This window comes from Lampris incognitus, chromosome 1 (genome assembly GCF_029633865.1).
Source record: "Lampris incognitus isolate fLamInc1 chromosome 1, fLamInc1.hap2, whole genome shotgun sequence".
Taxonomy (NCBI): Eukaryota; Metazoa; Chordata; class Actinopteri; order Lampriformes; family Lampridae; genus Lampris; species Lampris incognitus.
In genome coordinates this window covers 33,896,767-33,919,445 of record NC_079211.1, presented here as the reverse complement: position 1 = coordinate 33,919,445, position 22,679 = coordinate 33,896,767, and the positions used below count along the sequence as shown (strand labels likewise).

Sequence of the window (22,679 nt, the reverse complement as noted above, 5' to 3'; positions counted from 1 at the left end):
TTTTCTGTCCAAGGCCCTTTGCTGTTATACACCTGTCTCACACTATCTGGACTGCAAATTCATAAAATATGTCACTGTGACACTTGACCGAAGCATGGTACACTCCCTAGCTTTTACGTTTGAGAGGCACACAGGCAAAGAATTGGGAAAGTATGTTAATTCTGTGCTGCACAACTGTCTCCACAACCTGATGTTCATTACTACAATGTCCCGGACCCTTGTACAGTGCTCATGCACTCCTCCATCATTAACGTGTACATCCTAAATAATTAGATGACTTCCATGTCTTTCTTGTTCTTCTGGAGGCTGGATGAACTTTGCAGGGACTAGCCATGTAATCTGTTGCCCCGATGACAAATTGCACCATACAACGAGAGGGGATAAGGAGATTTAGTGCTTCTAGCTCATCTTAATTATCGTCTCTATTCCTGCTTAAACGAAACACTACATCATGTGCTAAAGTATAATGGTGTGTTCCTCTAAAGATAATAGGTACTCATCATCCCTGCTCCACGCTCAAAGCCTATGTGAGGTTTAACTGTAGTTGTGCATGTTGTGCTTTGGGATTTGAGTTAAGTTGCTGCGTCTCTGATCTTCACACTGTGGGGTTTACTGCTGTGTATAACCTTGCTCTGAAAATGGGTTTGCTTCTAGGAAGTCAGTGACAATCTGTTTGTTTGGTCAAGCTTGGGCTGATTTTGGCATCCTATTAATTAACTGTCATCCTCGTATTAGTCAGTGAACAGAGAGCTATATATATATTTTTTTTTTTCCCCCCCCTTGTTCTCCCCAATTGTACTTGGCCAATTACCCTACTCTTCCGAGCCTTCCTGGCCACTACTCCACCCCCTCTGCCCATCCGGGGAGGGCTGTAGACTACCACATGCCTCCTCTGATACACGTGGTGTCACCAGCCGTTTCTTTTCACCTGACAGTGAGGAGTTTCACCAGCGGGACGTAGCATGTGGGAGGATCACACTATTCCCCCCAGTTCTCCCTCCCCCCTGAACAGGTGCCCTGACTGACCAGAGGAGGTGCTAGTGCAGTGACCAGGACACATACCCACATCCAGCTTCCCACCCGCAGACACGGCCAATTGTGTCTGTAGGGACACCCGACCAAGCCGGAGGTAACACGGGGATTTGAACAGGCGATCCCGTGTTGAAAGGCAATGGCAATCTTATTTTTGTTATCTGGCGTAAGTGAAGCATTGATATGAAGGCCCTTTGAGAAATTACTGTTGGTGTTGAATTTAATTGGTTTTGGACTTGCACTTTTTGCATGGAGCAAGAATTCCCTTCTCTACATTCGAACTGAGCATACTACCTGTGCCAGGCCAAAAATAAAGTGATTAAAGATGCGGACCAGAAATTCATAAAACATGTTGGTGAAGAACCTCATGGAGACAAGCTGCACGATTTAGCTTTCAAGTTAGAGAGGCGCTCAAGGAAAGAGTTGTGAGTGTGATAATGCATCATCCATTGCAATAGCTCAGGGAATAAGCTTTGGAATCAAGAGGAAAATATCCCTCGAGGAGCCAGTTAAAGGCATTTCTACAAACACCATAAAATGGGAGCAATGGATCTTGGTTCCTTAATTCTGGAAGCTTTGCTTGCATACATACTGTTGCAGTTTGAAGTAAACACTCATCTTTCTCTAGTACTTTCAAAGCAAAGGCAAAGGGGCTGGGGAAGTGTATCGATTAAACCTGGCCAGTCTGGCATGTGTATACGCTCCATCAGATTCCCAACATCTCTCTCTAGTACAACAAACACATCAGGTTGTGTGTCAATACCTCCCAGATTGATAGTTTGCAACCCAAACTCTTCAGTGGGAGTAAATGTGCAAATGATGTGGACAGAGGCAGTCCTTTCCCCTACAGACTATCATTTTCACTCCCCTCATTGATTCAGGCACAGCAGTCAAGTAAATCTACTGGATTTGTCTGCCTGAACGGTGGGAGCTTTGCCATAAGTCTAGGGGAGCTGCGCTGTCTGTCTGAGAACTGTTTACTGGATGTCCAAGTCTCTTTTTGTCACTTTCCTGAGATAAATTTCTCACAGGAGATCTTACATCTCTCCATAAACGCGTCTGTATGTTCTGTATGGCCACGTTTAGGTGGAAAATGCTACTTCAGAATGACACAAATATGAAAAAGGTCCAATTCATGAGGCATGCCGTATTTTTTTTAAATAAAACAAAGCAAAAAAAAAAGGATTTTTGATGTTCAAAGTTTGTTCTGAAGAATTCCTCTAAAGAATTCCTGGAAAGGAGCTGTAACCCTTCAGTTCTTGACCCAGTCTAGTTTTCACACACAAATGATTGGGCCCTAACCAGAGTCCCTCCAGTTAACTGGAACGAGGTTCTCAGTGTTCATTTCCCCATCGCTGTATTATTCTGTTGTTGTGCGGTGGGTGGAAAGGTTGAAGCTCTGTGCAGAACGGAGTGACAGAGAGAACGGATCTCGGAGGCTCTGCACAGGTCATAGCTCGCCATGGAAACAAGCTGAACTGAAATGAGCTGATCTCCCTCATGTAATATGACAGCCAGCTGTAGCGTGTTGCTGTTGTTGGTTCCTGAATATACAGCAGCCCACAATAACAAGAGGCATAAGTCAATGTTATAGGGAGTGACAAGGACTTGTGTGTGCATGTGTTTTTGTGTGTCTGTGTGTGTGGTTGTGTACGTGTGTTCCTAGTGCTCACATCTTGGATTGTCTGCTTCACTGTGTGCCACAACGTGTCAGTGTGTATAGTCGTGCATTTGCGAGCACATATGCATGGTTTGAATCTGGTGCATGTGTGTGTGTGTGTGCACGTGGGCGCACGTGTGTGCGTGCATGGTGTGATACACACTTACTATTCTCTGCCGCCGCTGCTTCTTCCTCAGCCTGATAAACTCTTTGTGTTGCCTTGAGACGAAGTTAACTGCTGCATACTCCAACAGGGCAGCAAACACAAACAGTAAGCAAACGGCCATCCATATGTCGATGGCCTTTACATAGGACACCTGGGGAAGGACAAGGTCACCGAGTCATCAATAACCAATCATGGAGGCCGCTGGGAATAATGAGAGGGGTGTTCACACTTATAGGCATGTTCACATGCCTATTTTTAAGCCCCTTCATCTAACAACCCACATGTTGGGGTTGCCTTGAATCCTAATGATTCAGTAGGATGTCTGCAGTTGACACAGACCCACAGGAGAGGTCACAGCAAACGCCCAAGGGGAGCACCGTCTGGGGTTGTTCTCAAGAAAAGACATGTCAAAACACATCAGGAACGCCTGCTGATTGAGCATTGTGTGGAAACTTAACTCAACCCAGCTGCACTTTGCTGACTGGTGCAGTTACACACAGGGAAGTGGAGAAAATAAACCCCAGGAAATAACACACCAGTGATGGTACAAACGCTTGGATGTCTGTCTGAACTGCGCATTTCCACATCATCATCATTAACGTCAACGTTAACATCTATTTGGCATTTTCTTAGCCTGTCATGATGTTAGCTATGTAATTTTTCAATTCAGCTGTCCCTGTTGTGAACACACTTCAACATGGAAAGGGCTGGTCTGTGCACACGTATCACACATATAAACAAAGTTTTAATTTATATATGGCACTTTTGGAGGTTGGATTTGGGTTTGGGAAATGAATAAAGAATACCTTTTTCTCCCAGGAACTTGTGGTACTGTGAATCTCCCCTTTTCTCTTTGTTTTCTGAATAGTGCCTGTTCCCTTTTGTCATTTACTAATCTAGGATTATCTGTTGTCAGTTGCATCCATGCCCCTCTCCACTGTTATTTGTGGAGCTCAGTGTTGGAGGAAGTAGAGAGCTGATTACTGGGCACTGATGGGTAGATTGCTTTGTCAGTCATTCTTTTGCAAATGGTCAGCTGTGCCCCCCCCTTTCCCCCCCGCCCAATCGTACATGGCCAACGACCCCACTCTTCCGAGCTGTCCAGGTCATTGCTCCACCCCCTCTGCTCATCCGGGGAGGGCTGCAGACTACCACATGCCTCCTCCTATACATGTGGAATCGCCAGCCGCTTCTTTTCACCTGACAGTGCGGAGTTTTGCCAGGGGGACGTAGCATGTGGGAGGATCACGCTATTCCCCCCAGTTCCCCCTCCCCCTGAACAGGTGCCTCGACCGACCAGAGGAGGCGCTAGTGCAGTGAGTGACCAGGAAACATACCCACATCTGGCTTCCAACCCGAAGACACGGCCAATTGTGTCTGTAGGGACGCCCGACCAAGCTGGAGGTAACACGGGGATTCGAATTGGTGATCCCCATGTTGGTAGGCAATGAAATAGACCAACACATCACCCAGATGCCCTGACTGAGGTCCTTTTCAATGTTTTTCCTGAGAAGATCTCTGTCTGCAACTTTGAATGTGGGTCAATACCAAATATGTTTTGCTCAATAAACAGTGCACTTTTATCATATAACTTGTACCAAACAGATAATGGAAAAACATGGTATACTGTGCCAGCATGGATCTAGCAGAGTGATACTCTACTACAGCAAGTAAAATAAATAAAAACACCTTAGTTTTTCAGTCTTCACACCCACCTTTGGCAGTGAGGCTCTGGAGCCTGAACTCTGCGTAGTCATGGTAAGCACTGTGGTGATTCCAAGGCCCACTCTGGCAGGGGCAGCATCCATGTTGATCCAGAAGGAGACCCAAGACAGGATGACGATGAGGAGGGAAGGGATGTACATCTGTATCAAGTAGTAACCCATCTGGCGCTCCAGGTGGAATTTCACCTCGATGCAGGTGAATTTTCCTGCAAGGGAATTTTTTTTTTATTGTGCCTCCTCTTGAGGGAAGCAAAACTTCCCTGGGAATGATAGGATTTTGGATTTCAACACGAAGCCACCTCTCATTACACTTCAGCTGGAATTCAAACACAAACTTGGGGTGCAGTATATACCCGTGTTGTAGTATTTAGTGCAGTAGCCCAGATCCTTCTCTTCTTTCAGCACAAACTGGGGGAGGGTGAGGTCATCAGCCACCTGCACTGGGTTGTCGGACAACCACTCAAAGATCAAATCATTCATGGTGTATCCAACTGTGATGAGAGAACAACGGAGGGAGTAGGGAGGTATGGAGGGGAGAGAAGAGAGGATATTTAAAAAAGAGACGAAAGAGACTGCACAATTGGATAGATTAAAGGAAAATAATAGATGTAAAGGCAATGCAATAAAGTGGTGTGTGTGGCAGGAGGAGATTGGGGATCTCATTTATAAAGTTCAAAAGAATGTGATAAACCAATGGAAATCCTACCACCTGCTCTCACATATAAGAGGTATTTGAAGAAACTTTAGATATATCTAAGAAATAGAGGAAAAATAAGTAATCTGTTGATTTTGGCATCAACATCAGTTTTTCCCAAATGTCAACTTTACTTGGAACCTTACTACCTCACGTTTTAGGCCCACTTAGAACTAGTTTGCAAGAAACCTTTAGAAAATGAAGTCTCGCGAATGTGGGAATGAAAACACGGAAGAGAGTGGTGATGTAATGTCCATCTGTCCAGCTATCATCTACCATCCCGTTTGTCACAGCAAAGGTCACACGCCACAGCTTCAGAAGCCGCTTCTCAGTTGTTTGAAGGTTGCAGGATAAGGGCACACGTGAGTAGCATGTCTGCCCATGACAGCGGGAGATGTGTGCACACACATTGAGCTGATGGCTTATTGGAGGCAAGCTCACCCTTGCGTTTTACCATACATGTGTTTGCACCACTAAAGATGTGCAAACTGTGCCAGTTTAACAAGGTTTCATAGGCAAGAATACACATGCAGCTTGGCCAAGCAGACAGATATGAGCACTTAGAGGCAGAAATTGTCATGCTCACTCACTATGGAAAAAAAGAAAAAGGAAAGAAACGAAAAAAATCTACATTCACTCCCGACACACACACACACAGTTCCCTTGCTGATTTGCCTTTACTTTTGTTGGTCCTCATCTTTCTCCCAGTCCCCTGATTACAGGTACATTAAAAATGCATGGAGCATACAATAACAATGCAGAATTCTTGCCACATCTGAATAATACTGATGTCTACTGGGACCCTCTTGGGGCCCGAGTTACAAAGACATCAATTATTCAAGATATTATCCCCTATCCCCAACCACCCGCCTCAAAAACACCGCTAAAACACATTTATCTCGCTCCCGAGGAAAGTTCGCTGTCATTCACACATCCTGCCCTAATGAGCAAGGGGAATATCAATGTTTTCCCGAGATAATGAAATGGTCTTCTTTCTGTCTGCCAACTAAAGTTTAGAGCAGTCAAAACACAACTGACATCGTATCCAAGGTACATAATAAAAATGAACTTCATGAGGCAGAATGTCTGGAATATCTCAGCAAGATATGCTAATGGCTTTAAGCGGTTTGGTAAGTCGTTTTATGTTTTCAAAAGCGGTTCACATGATGAGGGTTACTGTCTGAATGCAGCCGTTGTTATGTCTCAGATTTGCTGTCTTCGTTTTGATCTTTATTTATGCCCATGCTACAAAGAGGATGCAGGGCAAGTGAATACTGATGTCTCAGAATCAGTGTGAAGCTGGATGAACTGCATACACATGCAGCTTTTGCTGTACCACAATGAGACAGAATCTCATGTTAACTCTCTTTAAAGCTCTCTATATATACACTTTAAATCTATCTAAGGCTGTTCTGGCTTATAAAAACTAGTAAAGAACATTGGCTTGGCCCTCTGAAATCCCAAAGATTTCTTTATTTATTCACCACTTGCCCCACTCCATCTTCCTCATGTTTAGTGGATAGTGTTGGCACAGAGCTAATGGCAGTAAAACCTATAATTTCCCTTTTAACATCCAGTCATGGCCAAGGTGATCACACCCTTGAGTGTTATACTTACACTTGTCAAAACACAGCCAGGTAGGCCCACTAGGCCATTAATCAGATATTATTAGGTCTCCTGTAATGGCAGTGTCAGGTGGAAAACCTACCGCCTTTCCACTGCCGTAAGCACATGTCTATGCCAAAATGTGTCCTTTCACTAAGAGCATAAAAACCTTTTTTTTTTTACATTTTGAGATACTTTATTGATCCCTGCGGGAAAATTACGCTCTGCATTTAACCCATCCTTGCTGTGTAGCTAGGAGCAGTGGGCAGCCTTTGTGCAGCACCTGGAGACCAACTCCAGTTCGTCTTGTCATCCTCGGTCAAGGGCACAGACAGGGGTATTAACCCTAACATGTATGTCTTTTTTTTTTCTAAATTTATTTCTGATTTTTCCCTTTTTCTCCCAATTTAGTGGCCAATCGATCCCTATTTTAATTCAAACACCCATCCTCGTACTGCATGCGTTTGCCAACTGCATCTCCGGCCGGCAGTCTCGAAGGAGACGTCTCGCCACTTTCGTGACAAGGCGAATCCAGGCCGAACCACTACTTTTTCCGACCCACCCAGAGATGCATTCATGTGACGAACACAAGCCGATTCTGCCCCCCTCCCGACAGCATTGCCAATTATTGCTGCTTCATCAAGTCCGGCCATAGTCGGATCTGACGAGACCGAGGCGCGAACCCCGGTCCCCAGTGGGCAACTGCATTGACACAAAGCCGATGCTTAGACCGCTACACCACCGCGGACTACATGTATGTCTTTTTGATGGTGGGTGAAACCGGAGCACCTGGAGAAACCCCACTGCAGACATGGGGAGAAGATGCAAACGCCACACAGAGGATCACCTGTGATGACCCCCAAGGTTGGACAACCCTAGGGTTCAAACATAGGACCTTCTTACTGTGAGGCAGCAGTGCTAACCACTGCGCCACTGTGTCGCCACGGTGCAATGCACTGTGTTTTGTTATCATGGTGCAAATAAATGCTCTACAATTTTATTTAGCAGATGCTTTTATCCAAAGCGACATACATCTGAGAGGTAGTTAGCTTGTATAGCATTAGGAGTTTAAGCCATACATTCTTACTGGAGACTCATCCCACCTGGGATTTGAGCCCCAGATCTCTGGTGGAAAAGCCGGTGTTCTTGCCTACTGAGCTATCCAGCTCTAGTATTTTACTATCTCATCTTTAGATTCAATTTTTCAGGAATAAAACACCTTGCCTACTGTACAAAGACAGAGCCCTTAGTTCTAAACAAACAATACCTCTTCCACTTAAGGCCACAGATAAGGAAGTAAATGGAGATAACAGCATGCAGCTTTGACTGATTCAGTTGTCAGAAATGCCGACTTTAAGGCGTATTGACTCCAGAGTCTGAGCTGTCCAGCTGTTTCCCTTTTGCTAGACTTAAATTCTTTGGTTTCCGTGAGGTGAAATTAAGTCACCTCTAGACACTGGAGGTTGGTCACATAATAAAAGGGAGACAAAATGAAAGTTTTATTATTTATATCCTGGAAATTGGTTTCAGGAGGGCAGATGCTATCTGTGCTTGAGGCAAAGGGAGACAAAGCACTTTTTTTAAAGAATGTGTTTCTCCCTCATGGTTTATCTGTTATAAGTAAGCACGTGTTACAGAAACCTTTAGAGCCATAATTTTAGAGCCACAGAGAACTGATTCATTCAATGATACATGGCTGAGGAATTTCATAACAGTGAAATGGTATATCGGAATAAAAGCAATTGTGTGATTTGCATTTTCCTGGGTCTCTAGAATATGTGATTTACTGTGCGACTTGACGCCAGAGATACCATTCCAATTTCAATTCATGGCCATCAACAATGAGGTTTTAGGTGGAGAAATGGCATCAACCATCAGGGATCCTTATTGCTGCACCGACTGTGAATATATAACTTTAATCACATCATAACTTCACGGTGATTATAGTGTGTGTGTCTCTCGGAATATCACATGCAGAGACACTTTCTAAATCATGCGATGGGGAGGAAAACACAGGGAAGAGAGGGAGATGAAGAGACAAAAGGAAAGAGAAGAACAAAAGACTCACAGCTTTCAAGCTGCATGGTACAGGTCTGAATGTCCATTGGGAAATTCTTCAAGTCCATAGGGCAGGACAGGGTAAGAGTCAGCCTGAGATCAAGAGAGAGAGTGAAAGAGAGGGGCAGACATAGGTGAAAGCAAAAGGCACACGCAGGCTTGAGGAAAATAATTAAAACACAGGGAGAAATCATAGCAGAGGAAAACAGGTCAGATGACCAGTAAAGCAAAAGAAATTAATAGAGCTGCGTATTACATTTGCCATGTTCAGCTTGCCTGATTTGCCACTGGGGCTCTTATTTTGCTAGTGTGCGCCATACAGTTGGGAAAAATGCACAAATTGAGGGTTTTTTTCCCCTTTTATCAGAAAGGGTAGACAGGAAAGTGTACAGTGAGTTAGTGTAGCATTTGGTTCCACTGGTCCACAGTAACAGCAAACTAATTGGTGAAGACATCCCATCCTTTTATTTATTGCTGTGCCAATGCATTAAGCCTTCAAGGAGCCTCGGGGAACAGTGGGAGCTATTAGGGAGTTTGGGTAGAAGAAAGCTTTGTAATTACCTGCTGTAATGCATCGCTGAGGGGCGAGACAAGAACCGCCAGCCCTATATATTCACTGCAGCCATTCTCTGCAGTGTTATGATGGCACAAGTGTTTTTGTTTTTTTCAGCAAACAAAAAAGCAAACCACTACAAAATACCCTGATGAATGATTCCCTGACAGTTGCATCATTCTTGTCATCTACAGTATCTTTGGCCTAAGAGATGGAAAGAAGAACCTTTGAGGTTTTGTAACCTAACAGTAGTGATTCATTCCAAAGAGCAGCAGCATTAGCTACATGTGCTACCAATAACATGTCACTTGTCTGCCCATTCTATGAAATTCTGTTATTGATTGATTGATTGATTGATCCCCCCTTTTTTCCCCCTCCCCAATTGTACTTGGCTAATTACCCCACTCTTCTGAGCCATTCTGGTCACTGCTCCACCCCCCATGCTGATCTGGGGAGGGCTGCAGACTACCACATGCCTCCTTTGATACATGTGGAGTCACAAGCCGCTTCTTTTCACCTGACAGTGAGGAGTTTCGCCAGGGGGACATAGTGCATGGGAGGATCACGCTATTCCCCCCAGTTCCCCCTCCCCCTGAACAGGTGCCTCGACTGACCAGAGGAGGCGCTAGTGCAGTGAGTGACCAGGACACATACCCACATCCGGCTTCTCACCCGCAGACATGGCCAATTGTGTCTGTAGGGACACGCGACCAAGCTGGACGTAGGACGGGGATTCGAACTGTCGATCCCCGTGTTGGTAGGCAACGGAATAGACCTCTCTGCTACCCGGATGCCCCCATTCTCTGTTCATTTGAACATGCTCAAAGAAAAAAATGCATTACAACCTTCTTAATATGAACAGCTTTATTTTGCATTTAAAGATACTAAAGAGCAGCCCAGCTGAGTGAGGGGACATGAAGGTCATAGGGGGTCTTTATGCATGCTCAGTAATCCAGGTAAGGAAATCACAGAAAGTTGAATCAGTTCATCTGGACACGTTTATTGAGAGGTCGTTTTGCTACTGTATTGTTTATAATGGTGGGGATACCTGCAGTCAGTTGAAACCGAAAAGGTCACTTAGATGAGTGAAGAAACATTTCTCTCAATAAATGTTGTGTCCAGATGAACTGATTCAACTTTTTGTTGAATCATTGGGTGGTTTCTCCAGACATTGGTCAGACCGTTGTAGACACTAGAAATCTATGGTGGTGGACTTCAAGTGGAATAATATCTAACCAAAGTCTTTTTTGGGGGGGGATTTCCCCCCCCTTTGTCTCCCCAAATGTGCCCGGCCAATTACCCTATTCTTCCGAGCCCTCCCAGTTGCTGCTCCACCCCTTATGCCCATCCGGGGAGGGCTGCAGACTACCACATGTCTCCTCCGATACATGTGGAGACGCCAGCCGCTTCTTTCACCTGAGAGTGAGAAGTTTCCCCAGGGGGACGTAGCGTGTGGGAGGATCACACTATTCCCCCCCAGTTCCCCCTCCCCCACAAACAGGTGCCCTGACTGACCAGAGGAGGCGCTAGTGCAGTGACCAGGACACATACCCACATCCGGCTTCCCATCCGCAGACACGGCCAATTTTGTCTGTCAGGACACCCGACTAAGCCGGAGGTAACATGGGGATTTGAACCGGTGAGCCTTGTGTTGGTAGGCAACGGAATAGACCGCTACGCTACCCGGACGCCCCTAACCAAAGTATTTTGTTGAAAAACTAAACTCTACTTTCTAGATTCATGTTATCTCCAAGAGATTAAACAGTGAAATATAGTTAGACAGATACATACATATGTACACACATAAAATTGTTGCAGTAGCAACATACAACAGAAACAGGGTGCACAACAAAACAAATCACTATAATAAAGCTAATAGTGTTTAATTGCGAAACATGTTTTATAAAATGTTTTACAACATGTCCTATGGCATCAGTTTGGTTCATATGTTATACTTTCTGTAGGAACACAGAAACACAAACAAAATAATTGTCGCTGCACCAACACTCGGAAAGGCAACAGTAATTTGATTCTTGACAGCAATCACTTCCAAAGTAATTTCACAAATTAAGCGTAATTTACGGGCCAGAGATTTTGTGCACAAGTTTGCACTTGTTATTGCGCTTTACAGAAGAAAGCCTTTTTAATCCCTAATGCAATTGTCCAACTGGCCATAACAAAAACATTTAATGGCTTCCCTCCTCAGCCTCTGGGAGAAATACCAGTACCTCACCTGATGCTGTACAGCACACTGCCATCTTGGAAGATCCGCAGCAGCTTGTTGTCTGTGGTGACCTCGTGGAAGTTGGCTCCTTTCTCATTGGCAAAGAACAGGTCCGGCTTCCAGATCGAGTCCAACATGGAGGGGTCCAGGTCGAGGGAGTCATCCGGATATTCGCTGTATGCCAGACGTGGGTCATTCCATTTTTGCCGTAGAAAAACGTTGAGCCTGTAGTCCTGTAGAATGACTCATGCCAGTTAGTGGAAAGTATGACATCAGTGGTGTGTTGGTAGTTTAGGAGACCAATTTACCCCTGAGGAGAGGCGGGTAAACAGTGACCACGACACTCTGTGTATTGCAAATGTAATTAAACGGATTTGTGAACATGCCCTAAATGCCCCAATTAGACAGCTGTAGTCTGTATATTATACCACATCATGGTCACTCCCTGAGTCACAGGGGCCTTTTTTGATCCCACAAAAACTTTCCTTGCTGATAGCTGACAGATAACTTTATTCAATTGTAATCACATTTAATAGCAGCTTAGTCACTTTTGTTTACTACAAAAGTATTTTGTGTTGTGTATTTTAATACGTTAAGTATTTTATGTTGTGTTAACTTTTTTTGTGTGCCCCCCCCTTTTTTTTCTCCCCAATTGTACTTGGCCAATAACCCCACTCTCCAAGCCGTCCTGGTCTCTGCTCCACCCCCTCTGCCGATCCGGGGAGGGCTGCAGACTACCACATGTCTCCTCCAATACATGTGGAGTCGCCAGCCACTTCTTTTCACCTGACAGTGAGGAGTTTTGCCAGGGGGGCGTAGCACATGGGAGGATCATATTACCCCCCCCCCAGTTCCCCCTCCCCCACAAACAGGCGCCTCGACCGACCAGAGGAGGCGCTAGTGCAGCGACCAAGACACATACCCACATCCGGGTTCTCACTCACAGACATGGCCAATTGTGTCTGTAGGGTTGCCCGACCAAGCTGGAGGTAACACGGGGATTCAAACCGACGATCCCAATGTTAGGAAGCAATGGAATAGACCGCTATGCTACCCAGACGCCCGTCATGTTAACTTTTATAAAAATGATGGCACATCAGTCTAAACATTCTTTAAAATACTCTTGCTTTTGCCATTTCAATTGGATGTCTTCTAGTGATGGATTAGTGTTTGTTCAGTTACATGACCACATACTGCTGATGGATGGAGGTTTGCAGCTACAGACAACAACCCATCTAAAACTGCGTCCAATTAATGCTAAATTTGTCTTTGTTTTGGTTGTGTATTGTTGTCAAATATCCGTCCTGTGTCCCATGTGGCATCGCAAATGTACGGCTATTTTACAGCATTTATCTCCACAACAGTACGTGTGACTAAGGTTCATAATTGGTGACCATGAGTATCGTCTCTTTCCAGGCTGACCTGGCTGAAGGTTGGCTCCTCAGGGGTCTCCCCTTAACAGTCTTTAACAGTTCACTGCTACATAATGCTGACCCAGCAGCTGTATAACCCTGTGAAAGCAAACTTCAGAGCAGCCATTTTTTCCTTTCCCCTTCGCTCCTTCATGCCCCCCCCTCCCAGCTCCCCTTTTTCATTCAATTTCTCAATTTTTCATTTTAATTGCAGAGTGGACAGCTCATTATCTGCCCGCCAGTAACCCATGGGTCTCTGAAGGTTGCACTGATATGCTCCAGGAAACATAGAAACAAAAGGGATAGCCGTGATACCGAGTCTTGAATTGGGTGGGGAAGAAGATGATAGGAGTGTTTAGAGAGTCCATTTTTGATTCATGGGGAACCATTCAAGTAAAAAATCAAAATGAAAAAGAATGAAAAACATCTTAAAAAAAACTTGTCCTCATCAATACATTTCTTTGTAAAGTTATCATAATGGTAGATGTATATTTTTGAAAGGGGTTTTAATTATAGACATTCTTTAAACCCATCTCGTTTTCACATTTTCAGGGCGTTCTTACCATGGTAGTTTCTGTGATGGAACCGAAGCTGTTGATGAAAATATTACAGGTGACATTCACAGGCGGGCCTGGGGTAAAGCCAAAAAAAAAGAAAGAAGAAAAAATGAATTAAGACTCTGGCTAAGGTAACATTTGCTATTTTGACCTTATACTCTCTCATTCAATGAGATTGCAATCCCTGGATGTTTGCACTTGACCAAAAATGAGATTTTAAGTCTTGTTTGGCTGTTTTTATTTATTTATTTTTCCAATTCAAAACTTGTTCTTATCAAGCTTTCCCGCTAGCTCGCTCTACCTCTTTATATCGTCGGTATGCACATTGTGGCTACATTGCATCTAAACAACATAGTGATGTCATCCTGACCACCACATATCTGTTGTTGGAGCTGACAGAAACCCATGCAATAATCAACTTGTAAATCTAAACCTGTGACTAAATAGCCTGACTGAATACTAAGTATGAATGATCTCAGAAGAATATTGGATGACATTGGGAAAGTTTGGAACAACAGGAGCTAGGTAAGACTCTTGTTAAGTGTTGCTAAATTTCTAGATGCTGAACAGGTATGAAATATGGCTGACACTAGCTAGGTCACAGAAATACCCCAATGAAGATGAGTGTCTGTGCAATCCTTGCACATTGTCTGAGAAAATTTGGCGCTTGTGCAGCATGTTAAAATACTGTATCCCTGAACCTCTTCTTAAATCACTGCCTTGTAACACAAGATGAGAACAGCAACAATGGTTGGCCCTCACTGTAGACGCTTCCTTGAAGTTTTCTTTTGAGATTTAAATCCTAGTCCAAGATTGAAACCAAGGGCGGTTGCGAAGGATTAAAAAGCAAAGGCAAATAAGTGCAGAGATAGATTAGAAAGCTGGAAAGCTCTACACTAAACTAGCTTGACAGTGGAAATATGAATACACAAAGCTTTGTTAGCTATTAAGCCTTCACCAGACAGACTCACTGCTCCCTTTTTTTTTTTTAAAGCAATGTTTGCTTTTTGTGTGTTTATGCTGTGACCATTCTTTGCAAATTTCCAACTGGCTACCACAATGACCATTCTCAGCATGTATTGTACCTTTGAAGTTGGGTCTGATGCGGGCATCATATCCAGATGTTCTCCCCATGAGCTTGTCCAAAAAGTCAGAAGGTGATAGCTGTGGTCCTGCCCTGCCGGGGGGCTTTATCTCCTCCTTGCAGGAGCTCAGTCTGACACCACCACACCAAAGGGAAAGGAGAGAAAGAGCCAATATAAAGAGGAAACAAAGGGAAGAATGATTTTAATAAAACAGAGCAGAGGCGTGTTTGCTGTTTGTGTATGTGAGCCGGGGGGAGGAAGACAGACAAACTTCAGTCAGTCATCAGTAAAAATACCCAGGGGTAGATGAGGAAATGAGGGTAAAGAAAAAAGAGTATTTGATGGCTTATCTCAGCTGGCAACTAAAAGCTCATCTATTTCACATCATGTCTAAGACTTAATGTGCTTGTTAGACCTCAACACCATGGAGAAGATGAAATTGAAAGAAAAAGACAAAATTGTCCCCCTCCCACAGCTTGTGGGTTAGTAAGAGCAATGCTTGACAGATTGATGGCTCAATTGAAATGCTATGAATGTCACACCAGGGAGAGGAAGATGTGGAAACCAACTTCAAGCAGCCATTGACAGGCATGACCAACAGGCCATGGAGAAGGAGCGAGCGAGTCAGAGAGAGAGAGAGAGAGAGAGAGAGAGAGAGAGAGAGAGAGAGAGAGAGAGAGAGAGAGAGAGAGAGAGAGAGAGAGAGAGAGAGAGAGAGAGAGAGAGAGAGAGAGAGAGAGAGAGAGAGAGAGAGAGAGAGAGAGAGAGAGAGAGAGAGAGAGAGAGAGAGAGAGAGAGAGAGAGAGAGAGAGAGAGAGAGAGAGAGAGAGAGAGAGAGAGAGAGAGAGAAAGCGAAAAGGCAGAAAAAAGAAAGGTCTCTTGGAGCCTAGGGACCCTGCTTGATGATGGATCCCTTCTCTGACAGGCCCCTGCTGTAGCACAGCTGATTGCGCCCCATGCTTTTGATGCAATTGTTAACAGCTCACGATCTGTCATGATCCAGGCCTCTGTGAAGTACAGATGGTTGGCCCAATCCCTTCCCCAGGGCACAGAATTACTGATGCCCTATGTTCCTGTAAGTGTGAAGTCACAGATCCAAAGATCTGAGGACCTCTTGGCTGCGTTTAGAGTCACACGGAGAAGCTCCTTGTGGCCCTAAGTACATCAGACACTGGCAAGACATGGCTGAGGTTTTTATAGTCTTCTAGTGTGGAGTTGTGCTCATCTGTGATATCTGCTCTTTATAAAGCATAGATATGAGGGCTTTTGTGATGGTTCTTCGGGTCACATTTGTTTGCAGCTAAAGTTAACTAATTATCTTGTCACACTACTATATTTTGTGTTTATACTGCACCAAATGCTGTCACTTTTGCATCATACCATTCAAGCATTGTTCCACCCCTTAACTTCCATCCTTTGACTATATTTGTAGTTTTAAAACTATGAGTCGTGACCAAGTTAATCACTAAAATTTTATTTAAAGTTGACATACATTGTCTGTCATTATGCATGCTCAATCCAGGTAAGAACATCAAAGAAAGTTGAATCAGTTCACCTGGACACAACATTACATTACATTACATTACAGTCATTTAGCCGACGCGTTTATCCAAAGCGACTGACAATAAGTGAATTTAACGTAGGAAATCAGGAGAAGTACTAGTCATCAGAGGTCATAAATGCATCTAAACAAGCATCTAAGAGCAAAACCAGTGCTAAAGTAAAAGTGCAAGAATGACATTTTTTTCTTTTAAAGAGTGAATACAATAAGTGCTAAGAACAACTAACAGGGTAGTAGTTCTTGAAGAGGTGAGTTTTCAACCTTCGCCAAAAGATGGGCAGCGACTCCGCTGTCCTGACATCAGTGGGGAGTTCATTCCACCACTGTGGGGCCAGGACAGAAAAGAGCCGTGACCGGGTTGATCGGCAGCAAGGGCCTCTGAGCGATGGGGCAACCAGGCGTCCTGAGACAGCAGAGCGAAGTGGTCGGGCGGGGTGTAGGGCTTGACCATGGCCTGGAGATAGGAAGGAGCTGTTCCTTTCACTGCCCTGTAGGCTAGCACCAGAGTCTTAAACTGGATGCGAGCAGCTACTAGGAGCCAGTGTAGGGACATGAGAAGGGGAGTTGTGTGGGAGAATTTAGGGCGGTTGAACACCAGACGAGTTGCAGCTTTCTGAACAAGCTCCAGAGGTCTGATGGCCGACGCCGGGGCGCCAGCAAGGAGGGAGTTGCCGTAGTCCAGCTGGGAGATGACCAGAGCCTGGATGAGCACCTGTGCCATCTCGTCGGTGAGGAATGGGTGAATCCTCCTGATGTCATAGAGGAGAAATCTGCAGGAGCGAGCAACCAATGCAACGTTTTCAGCAAATGACAGTTGGTCATCCAGGCTCACACCCAGATTCCTCACAGTCCGAGCTGGCATCACCACGGTGTTGTCAATGTTGACGGCCAGGTCTCGGTGTGGGCATCCTTTCCCCGGGAGGAACATCAGCTCTGTCTTGTCCAGATTGAGCTTCAGGTGGTGTGTCGCCATCCACTCCGAGATGTCAGCCAAGCACGCAGCAATGCGTGTCTCTACTTGTAGGACAAGATCAGTTGGGTGTCATCGGCATAACAATGGTAAGAGAAGTCATGCGAGCGAATAACAGAAGCCAGGGATATCGTGTACAGGGAGAAAAGGAGAGAACCCAGAACTGAACCCTGTGGAATGCCTGTAGTCAGTCTGCGTGGCTCCGACACAGATCCCCTCCATGTCACCTGGTAGGAGCGACCCATCAGGTAGGTTGCAAACATTGAGAGTGCAGAGCCTGTGACACCCAGCCCCTCGAGGGTAGAGAGGAGGATCAGGTGGTTCACTGTGTCAAACGCAGCTGACAGGTCCAGGAGTATCAGGACAGAGGAGAGAGAGTTTGCTCTCGCAGAGTGCAGCGATTCTGTCACTGCAAGGACGGCCGTCTCTGTCGAGTGACCCACCCTGAACCCAGACTGATTGGGGTCCAGGAGGTTGTTCTGGTGGAGGTACAAAGAAAGTTGTTCAAAGACAGCACGTTCAAAAGTTTTGGATAGAAAGGGTAGAAGGGAAACTGGTCTGTAGTTTTTGACGTCAGAGGGGTTAAGTGATGGTTTCTCAAGAAGGGGGGTGACTTTAGCAGTCTTGAAGGCAGATGGAAAGCATCCATCTGCCTTCAAGACTTCAACGTTTATTGACAGAAATGTTTCTGTCAATAAACGTTGTGTCCAGATGAACTGATTCAACTTTCTTTGATCACACCTTGTCTGTTTAGTTTGATCATTAGTAGGCCATGATTGAAGCCTGAAAAGTGGAATATTACATTTTTGAAAAATAAAGAGATGATTGTTAATTATTTTGCCTTGAGATTTTATTGCATGTTTTACTGCACAAAATATCTTTTTTTTTTTTTGCACAAAATATTTTTTTAAGGCCAAAACGTATCTCCAAAGGTGGGTCGCAGCAGGAAAAAGTTTTGGGAACCCCTGGACTATATCACTCCAAAGCTTGCCAAGCTTTGCTTGATGACAGCACAAAGTGCACTTGGCAATAACAAATTAAAGGAAAACAAATACATTAAGCCATTAATGTAAGATATTGAGTCTTACATTTCTGGTTAGGTCTAAGTAAAAGAAACTCACAAATTTAGACACACATGCACATAGGACATACACATAAACATATACACAACCAACATGGGCCCTCACAAACAAGCTCTCACCCTCTTTCTCTCTTTTGCACACACATGCATGTATGCTAAAACACAAACATAACTTAAGATTCACACCCGAACCCTGCAAGTGTGCCTTTGATGATTTTTCCCTGCTGAGTTTTGCCCATGTCTTTCTTACATCGTAAAACCCAATTCTCTCCAGTGCTCACACTCCATTCCACTTCCATCACTACTGCCTCTGCTCTGCTTCATGGTTTTGATAATAATAAAATAATAATAATTATAAATAATACATTTTATTTTTATAGTGCTTTTAAAGGTACACAAATATGCTTTACATAAAATAAAAAACAAAAGAAATGCACTAAAAACATGTAACAATCATACATTAAAAACAATTCTGAAGAGGTGAGCTTTGAGTAACGATTTGAACGTGGACAGATTGGTACAGTCTCTGATGCATTTGGGGAGAGAGTTCCAGAGGGAGGGGGCAGCTATGCAGAAGGCTCTGTCATCCCAGGTCTGGTGCTTGGTCCTGTGGGGTGGAGACAGGAGGTTGACATTGGAGGAGTTAAGGCTGTGGGAAGGAGTACGGTAGTGGAGCAGGTCAGTGAGGTAGGAGGGGCCCTGGTTATGGAGGGCTTTATGAATGAGGGGAAGGACTTTGATTTGGATCCATTGTGGGACAGGGAACCAGTGAAGGTTCTGGAGGAAAGGGTTGATGTGGTCACGGGAGCGGGAGAGTCGGTGAGCAGCAGAGTTTTGGATGTACTGTTTTGTTTAGGACTTTGGATGATGAGCTGTATAAAATTCTGTTGCAGTAGTCAATTCTGGATGTGAGGAAGGCATGGATCAAAGTTTCAGCAGCAGAGAAGGAGAGTGATAGGTGAAGACAAGCTATTTTATTTTGGTGTTTCTGGTGATTTGATTGAAGTGGTGTTCAAAGGAGAGGTTGCTGTCGAGAATGATTCCGAGGTTGCATATGTGTGGGGAGGGTGACAGAGTGGAGTTATCGATGGTGAGGCAGAAGTTGTGAGTGGTTTTGGTAAGGGATTTGGGACCAATGATGATCATGTCAGATTTATCACAATTTACTTTGAGGAAGTTGGCTTGCATCCATGATTTAATTTCAGTGAGGCAGTTGGTCCGAATGGAATAGGTTTTACTGGTGATGGATTTAGTGGAGATGTAGAGCAAGATGTCATCAGCGTAGCAGTGGAAGTGGAGACCATGATGATGTATGATGTTACCAAGGGGGAGCATGTAAAGCATGAACAGGAGAGGACCAGTCACCAAACCCTGGAAGATGCTTTGGGACAGAGGAGCAGTGAAGGACGTGCAGTTGTTGATGCTGATGAACTGTTGTCTGTTTGTGAAATATGACTTTAGCCAGGAGAGGGTAGTACCAGTGATGTTGATGGGAGGATTCAATGTGGGAGAGAAGAATGGTGTGGTTGATGGTGTCAAAAGCTGCAGTGAGGTCGAGGAGGATGAGAATGCTGGGGTGGCCATAGTCTGAGGAAAGGGGGGGGGTCATTCATGACTTTAAGGAGGGCTGTTTTTGTGCTGGGCTGTGAGCAGAAATCAATTGAAATAGTTTGAACAGGTCGTTGAAGATGAGGTGAGCTGGGAGGTGACAACACATTCTAGTATTTTTGACCGAAAGGGTAGATTGGAAATGGGCCAGAAGTTGCTAGTGTTATCAGGGTTGAGTCCAGGTTTTTTGAGGATGGGGCAACAGCAGCCAGTTTAAGTGTATTGGGTACTGAACCAGAGCTGATGGAGGAGTTAATGATGATAGCTGGAGACAGTCCTTAACAAGATTGGTTAGGATGGGATCCAGAAGACAAGTGGAGCTTCTCATTCCTACCATAAGGTTGGACAGCTCCACTTTGACAGGGGCTGATTGGTAAGGGGGGAGGGAGATGGGTGGGGAGGTGGAGAGGGTGGAGGAGGTGGTCAGGTTGCTGTAGATAGTGTCAATTTTGGTTTGGAAAAATGAAAGGAAAGAGTTGCACTTGTTAACTGTGAAAGAATTGGCGGTATTGTCATTGGGTTTGAGAAGTTTATTATGGAAAACAGCCTTGGGGGGGGGGTACTGCCGTGATACCTGTCCTTCTCTCCCCCCCTGTCTCTCTGTCTTCCACTCTCACACAAGCACATATAGAGAAATAAACCCATACATACCATAACTACTGGATAGCCCAAAATTGGTTTTTCTTGTAATTCCTGGCTTGTGACCATTTTGAAATGGACCAAAGCACACGTTCAAAATATCCCATATTTCACTGATATCCTATTGAGTCAGATTTTTTGAGTCAGAGGCTTTTTGACTGACCATGAGGCTTGCAGATGACTGATGATTACGTGAGAAAGCACAACACAAAATCTCATGAAGGTGTCCATTTCTCACGTTCCTGTCAGGACTGTGAAAGGGTTCACTACAGTCCAAAGGCTAATCTTTCTAGGCATGCCAAGGCAGAGGACGCAAAGCCCCTAAGCTGAGGCTCGCTCCCCCATACATCAACAAGTCAATGTTCTGAAGCCAAAGCTATTAGTCAAGAAGACACACATTTTAGAGCAAGCAGGCTGGGTATGTGGAGCTGACTGGGTATAATTTCTGCTTGCTATTGCTAATAAACATCATGTAAAGAGTTAATTAGGAGGTTCTTTATTGGGTTTTGTTGAGGAACTACATTTTTTTGGCAACAATTTAGCAGTGGCATCATGTCAGCCTTCTGCTACAGTGGAAATCACTCACAGGGATTGCATGTTTTCAGGCCCATATGATCATCATAAGCAGTTGATCATTTTGAAGCTGATTTTTTTTTTGATCATCTAACTGATGTGAGTATACTTAGTAAATAAATATAATGTAATGAAGCTGACAACTTCTGTTTTACTGGATTTAACTGACTGAAAAAACTGGCCTACTGTTGGCTATTGTAAAAATAGACTATAGGTTGCGTTAATATTGCTTAGCATTACCTAAAGTAGATTTTTATAACAGGCCCAGAAATGAAAGTAAGTCTAAGTCACTTTAGGCTCTCTGGTGATTTTGGAGGCAAATTTTCAGAGCAGCAGTTCAACATCATGCAGGTATGCAAAAAAAACCCCAAAACAAAACATTTTGACAGTAGATTTCCTGAATTATCTTGCTTTTAAAATAGTTCTGTTTTAAAAAAAAAATTCCCATGCCGGAAAGACCCAATATGATCACTTTAAGCAGACTGCCTGATCACAATAACGGGATTATTGAAACGGTGTAAGTATAGGAATGATTTCTTTGGCAACTTTTGATCAGTATGAGTGGTAGATCATTCTGTACATCATCACTTTAAGCAGTTTCTACTGTTTGAGAACTTAACTGGTGTACTTGTAAAGCTGGACATTCCTTGTTAAAAATGAGACTTATTGTGGTAATTATGCATTTGTACTCTCTATAGCATTAAATGGTTTGATTCCTTGCAGTTTGAAAGCCCTTCACAATGTATGATGAACTGTAGTAGGCGCTGTAGGGTCTGTTCTTCCTGCCTAAAGGCCTACATCACCTCTCCATCAGCCTTCGTACATTTCTAATGAGACCATATGCCCTCTCCAGAGGGGGTAGGCAGAGCATAAGGCTAGTGAGAAAGTCCAGCACCATGGCCAGCTCCCCCAACCAGTTTGGCGGCTGGGAATCAGCACCAAGGACAACACCACAGATGGAAACTGTCAAGTGCTGGACGGAATGAAGGTAGTAGGGATGTATGATATTTTAAGGCCTCGGGAAATGAGTAAGGCCTTTTAACTCATACTGGACACATGCTTCTTAGTTTTTTAGTATGGATGAAACTACATTGTGAGCCTCCAAACATTCTGTGTTTTGACCTGCAGCCGAACATGGACACGACAACAAGTAGCCAAGGCATTTTAAGCTGTGACGAGTTATGTGCCCTCCCTCTTATTGTCACGGGACCTGGCCAAATTTGGCAACGCTGAGGAACATTTGTCAACTCACCGAGGCTGACTTCTCTCTCTGCTTACCTACAGGTGGCTCATGTCCACTCCTAATAAGAAGATACCCCTTATCGGTGAATAATTTCAATTTTCTCACTCCCATCCTCTTTCCCCCAAAAAAGAACCCATTTTGTTACTCCTTACAAGTCTGCGGCTTGGTGTCATTTTCTATTTTGAATCCAACCCCAATTCCCTGCTGAGGCACAACAACTCGTCAATATGTTGG

At 44.3% G+C, this 22,679-nt stretch overlaps 1 protein-coding gene across 1 annotated transcript in view; it reads right to left on the bottom strand.

Moving 5' to 3' along the window:
* The window catches only part of glra4a (glycine receptor, alpha 4a), a 67,522-nt gene that overhangs the window by 1,159 nt on the left and 43,684 nt on the right, over nt 1-22,679 (bottom strand). Inside the window, exons 2-8 of the mRNA XM_056284909.1 lie at nt 14,771-14,901; nt 13,692-13,759; nt 11,726-11,949; nt 8,950-9,032; nt 4,936-5,073; nt 4,574-4,788; nt 2,860-3,009 (exon numbers count right to left, since the gene is read on the bottom strand). Coding sequence (XP_056140884.1) covers nt 2,860-3,009; nt 4,574-4,788; nt 4,936-5,073; nt 8,950-9,032; nt 11,726-11,949; nt 13,692-13,759; nt 14,771-14,901 — 1,009 coding nt within the window. The remainder of the gene's footprint in view (nt 1-2,859; nt 3,010-4,573; nt 4,789-4,935; nt 5,074-8,949; nt 9,033-11,725; nt 11,950-13,691; nt 13,760-14,770; nt 14,902-22,679) is intronic.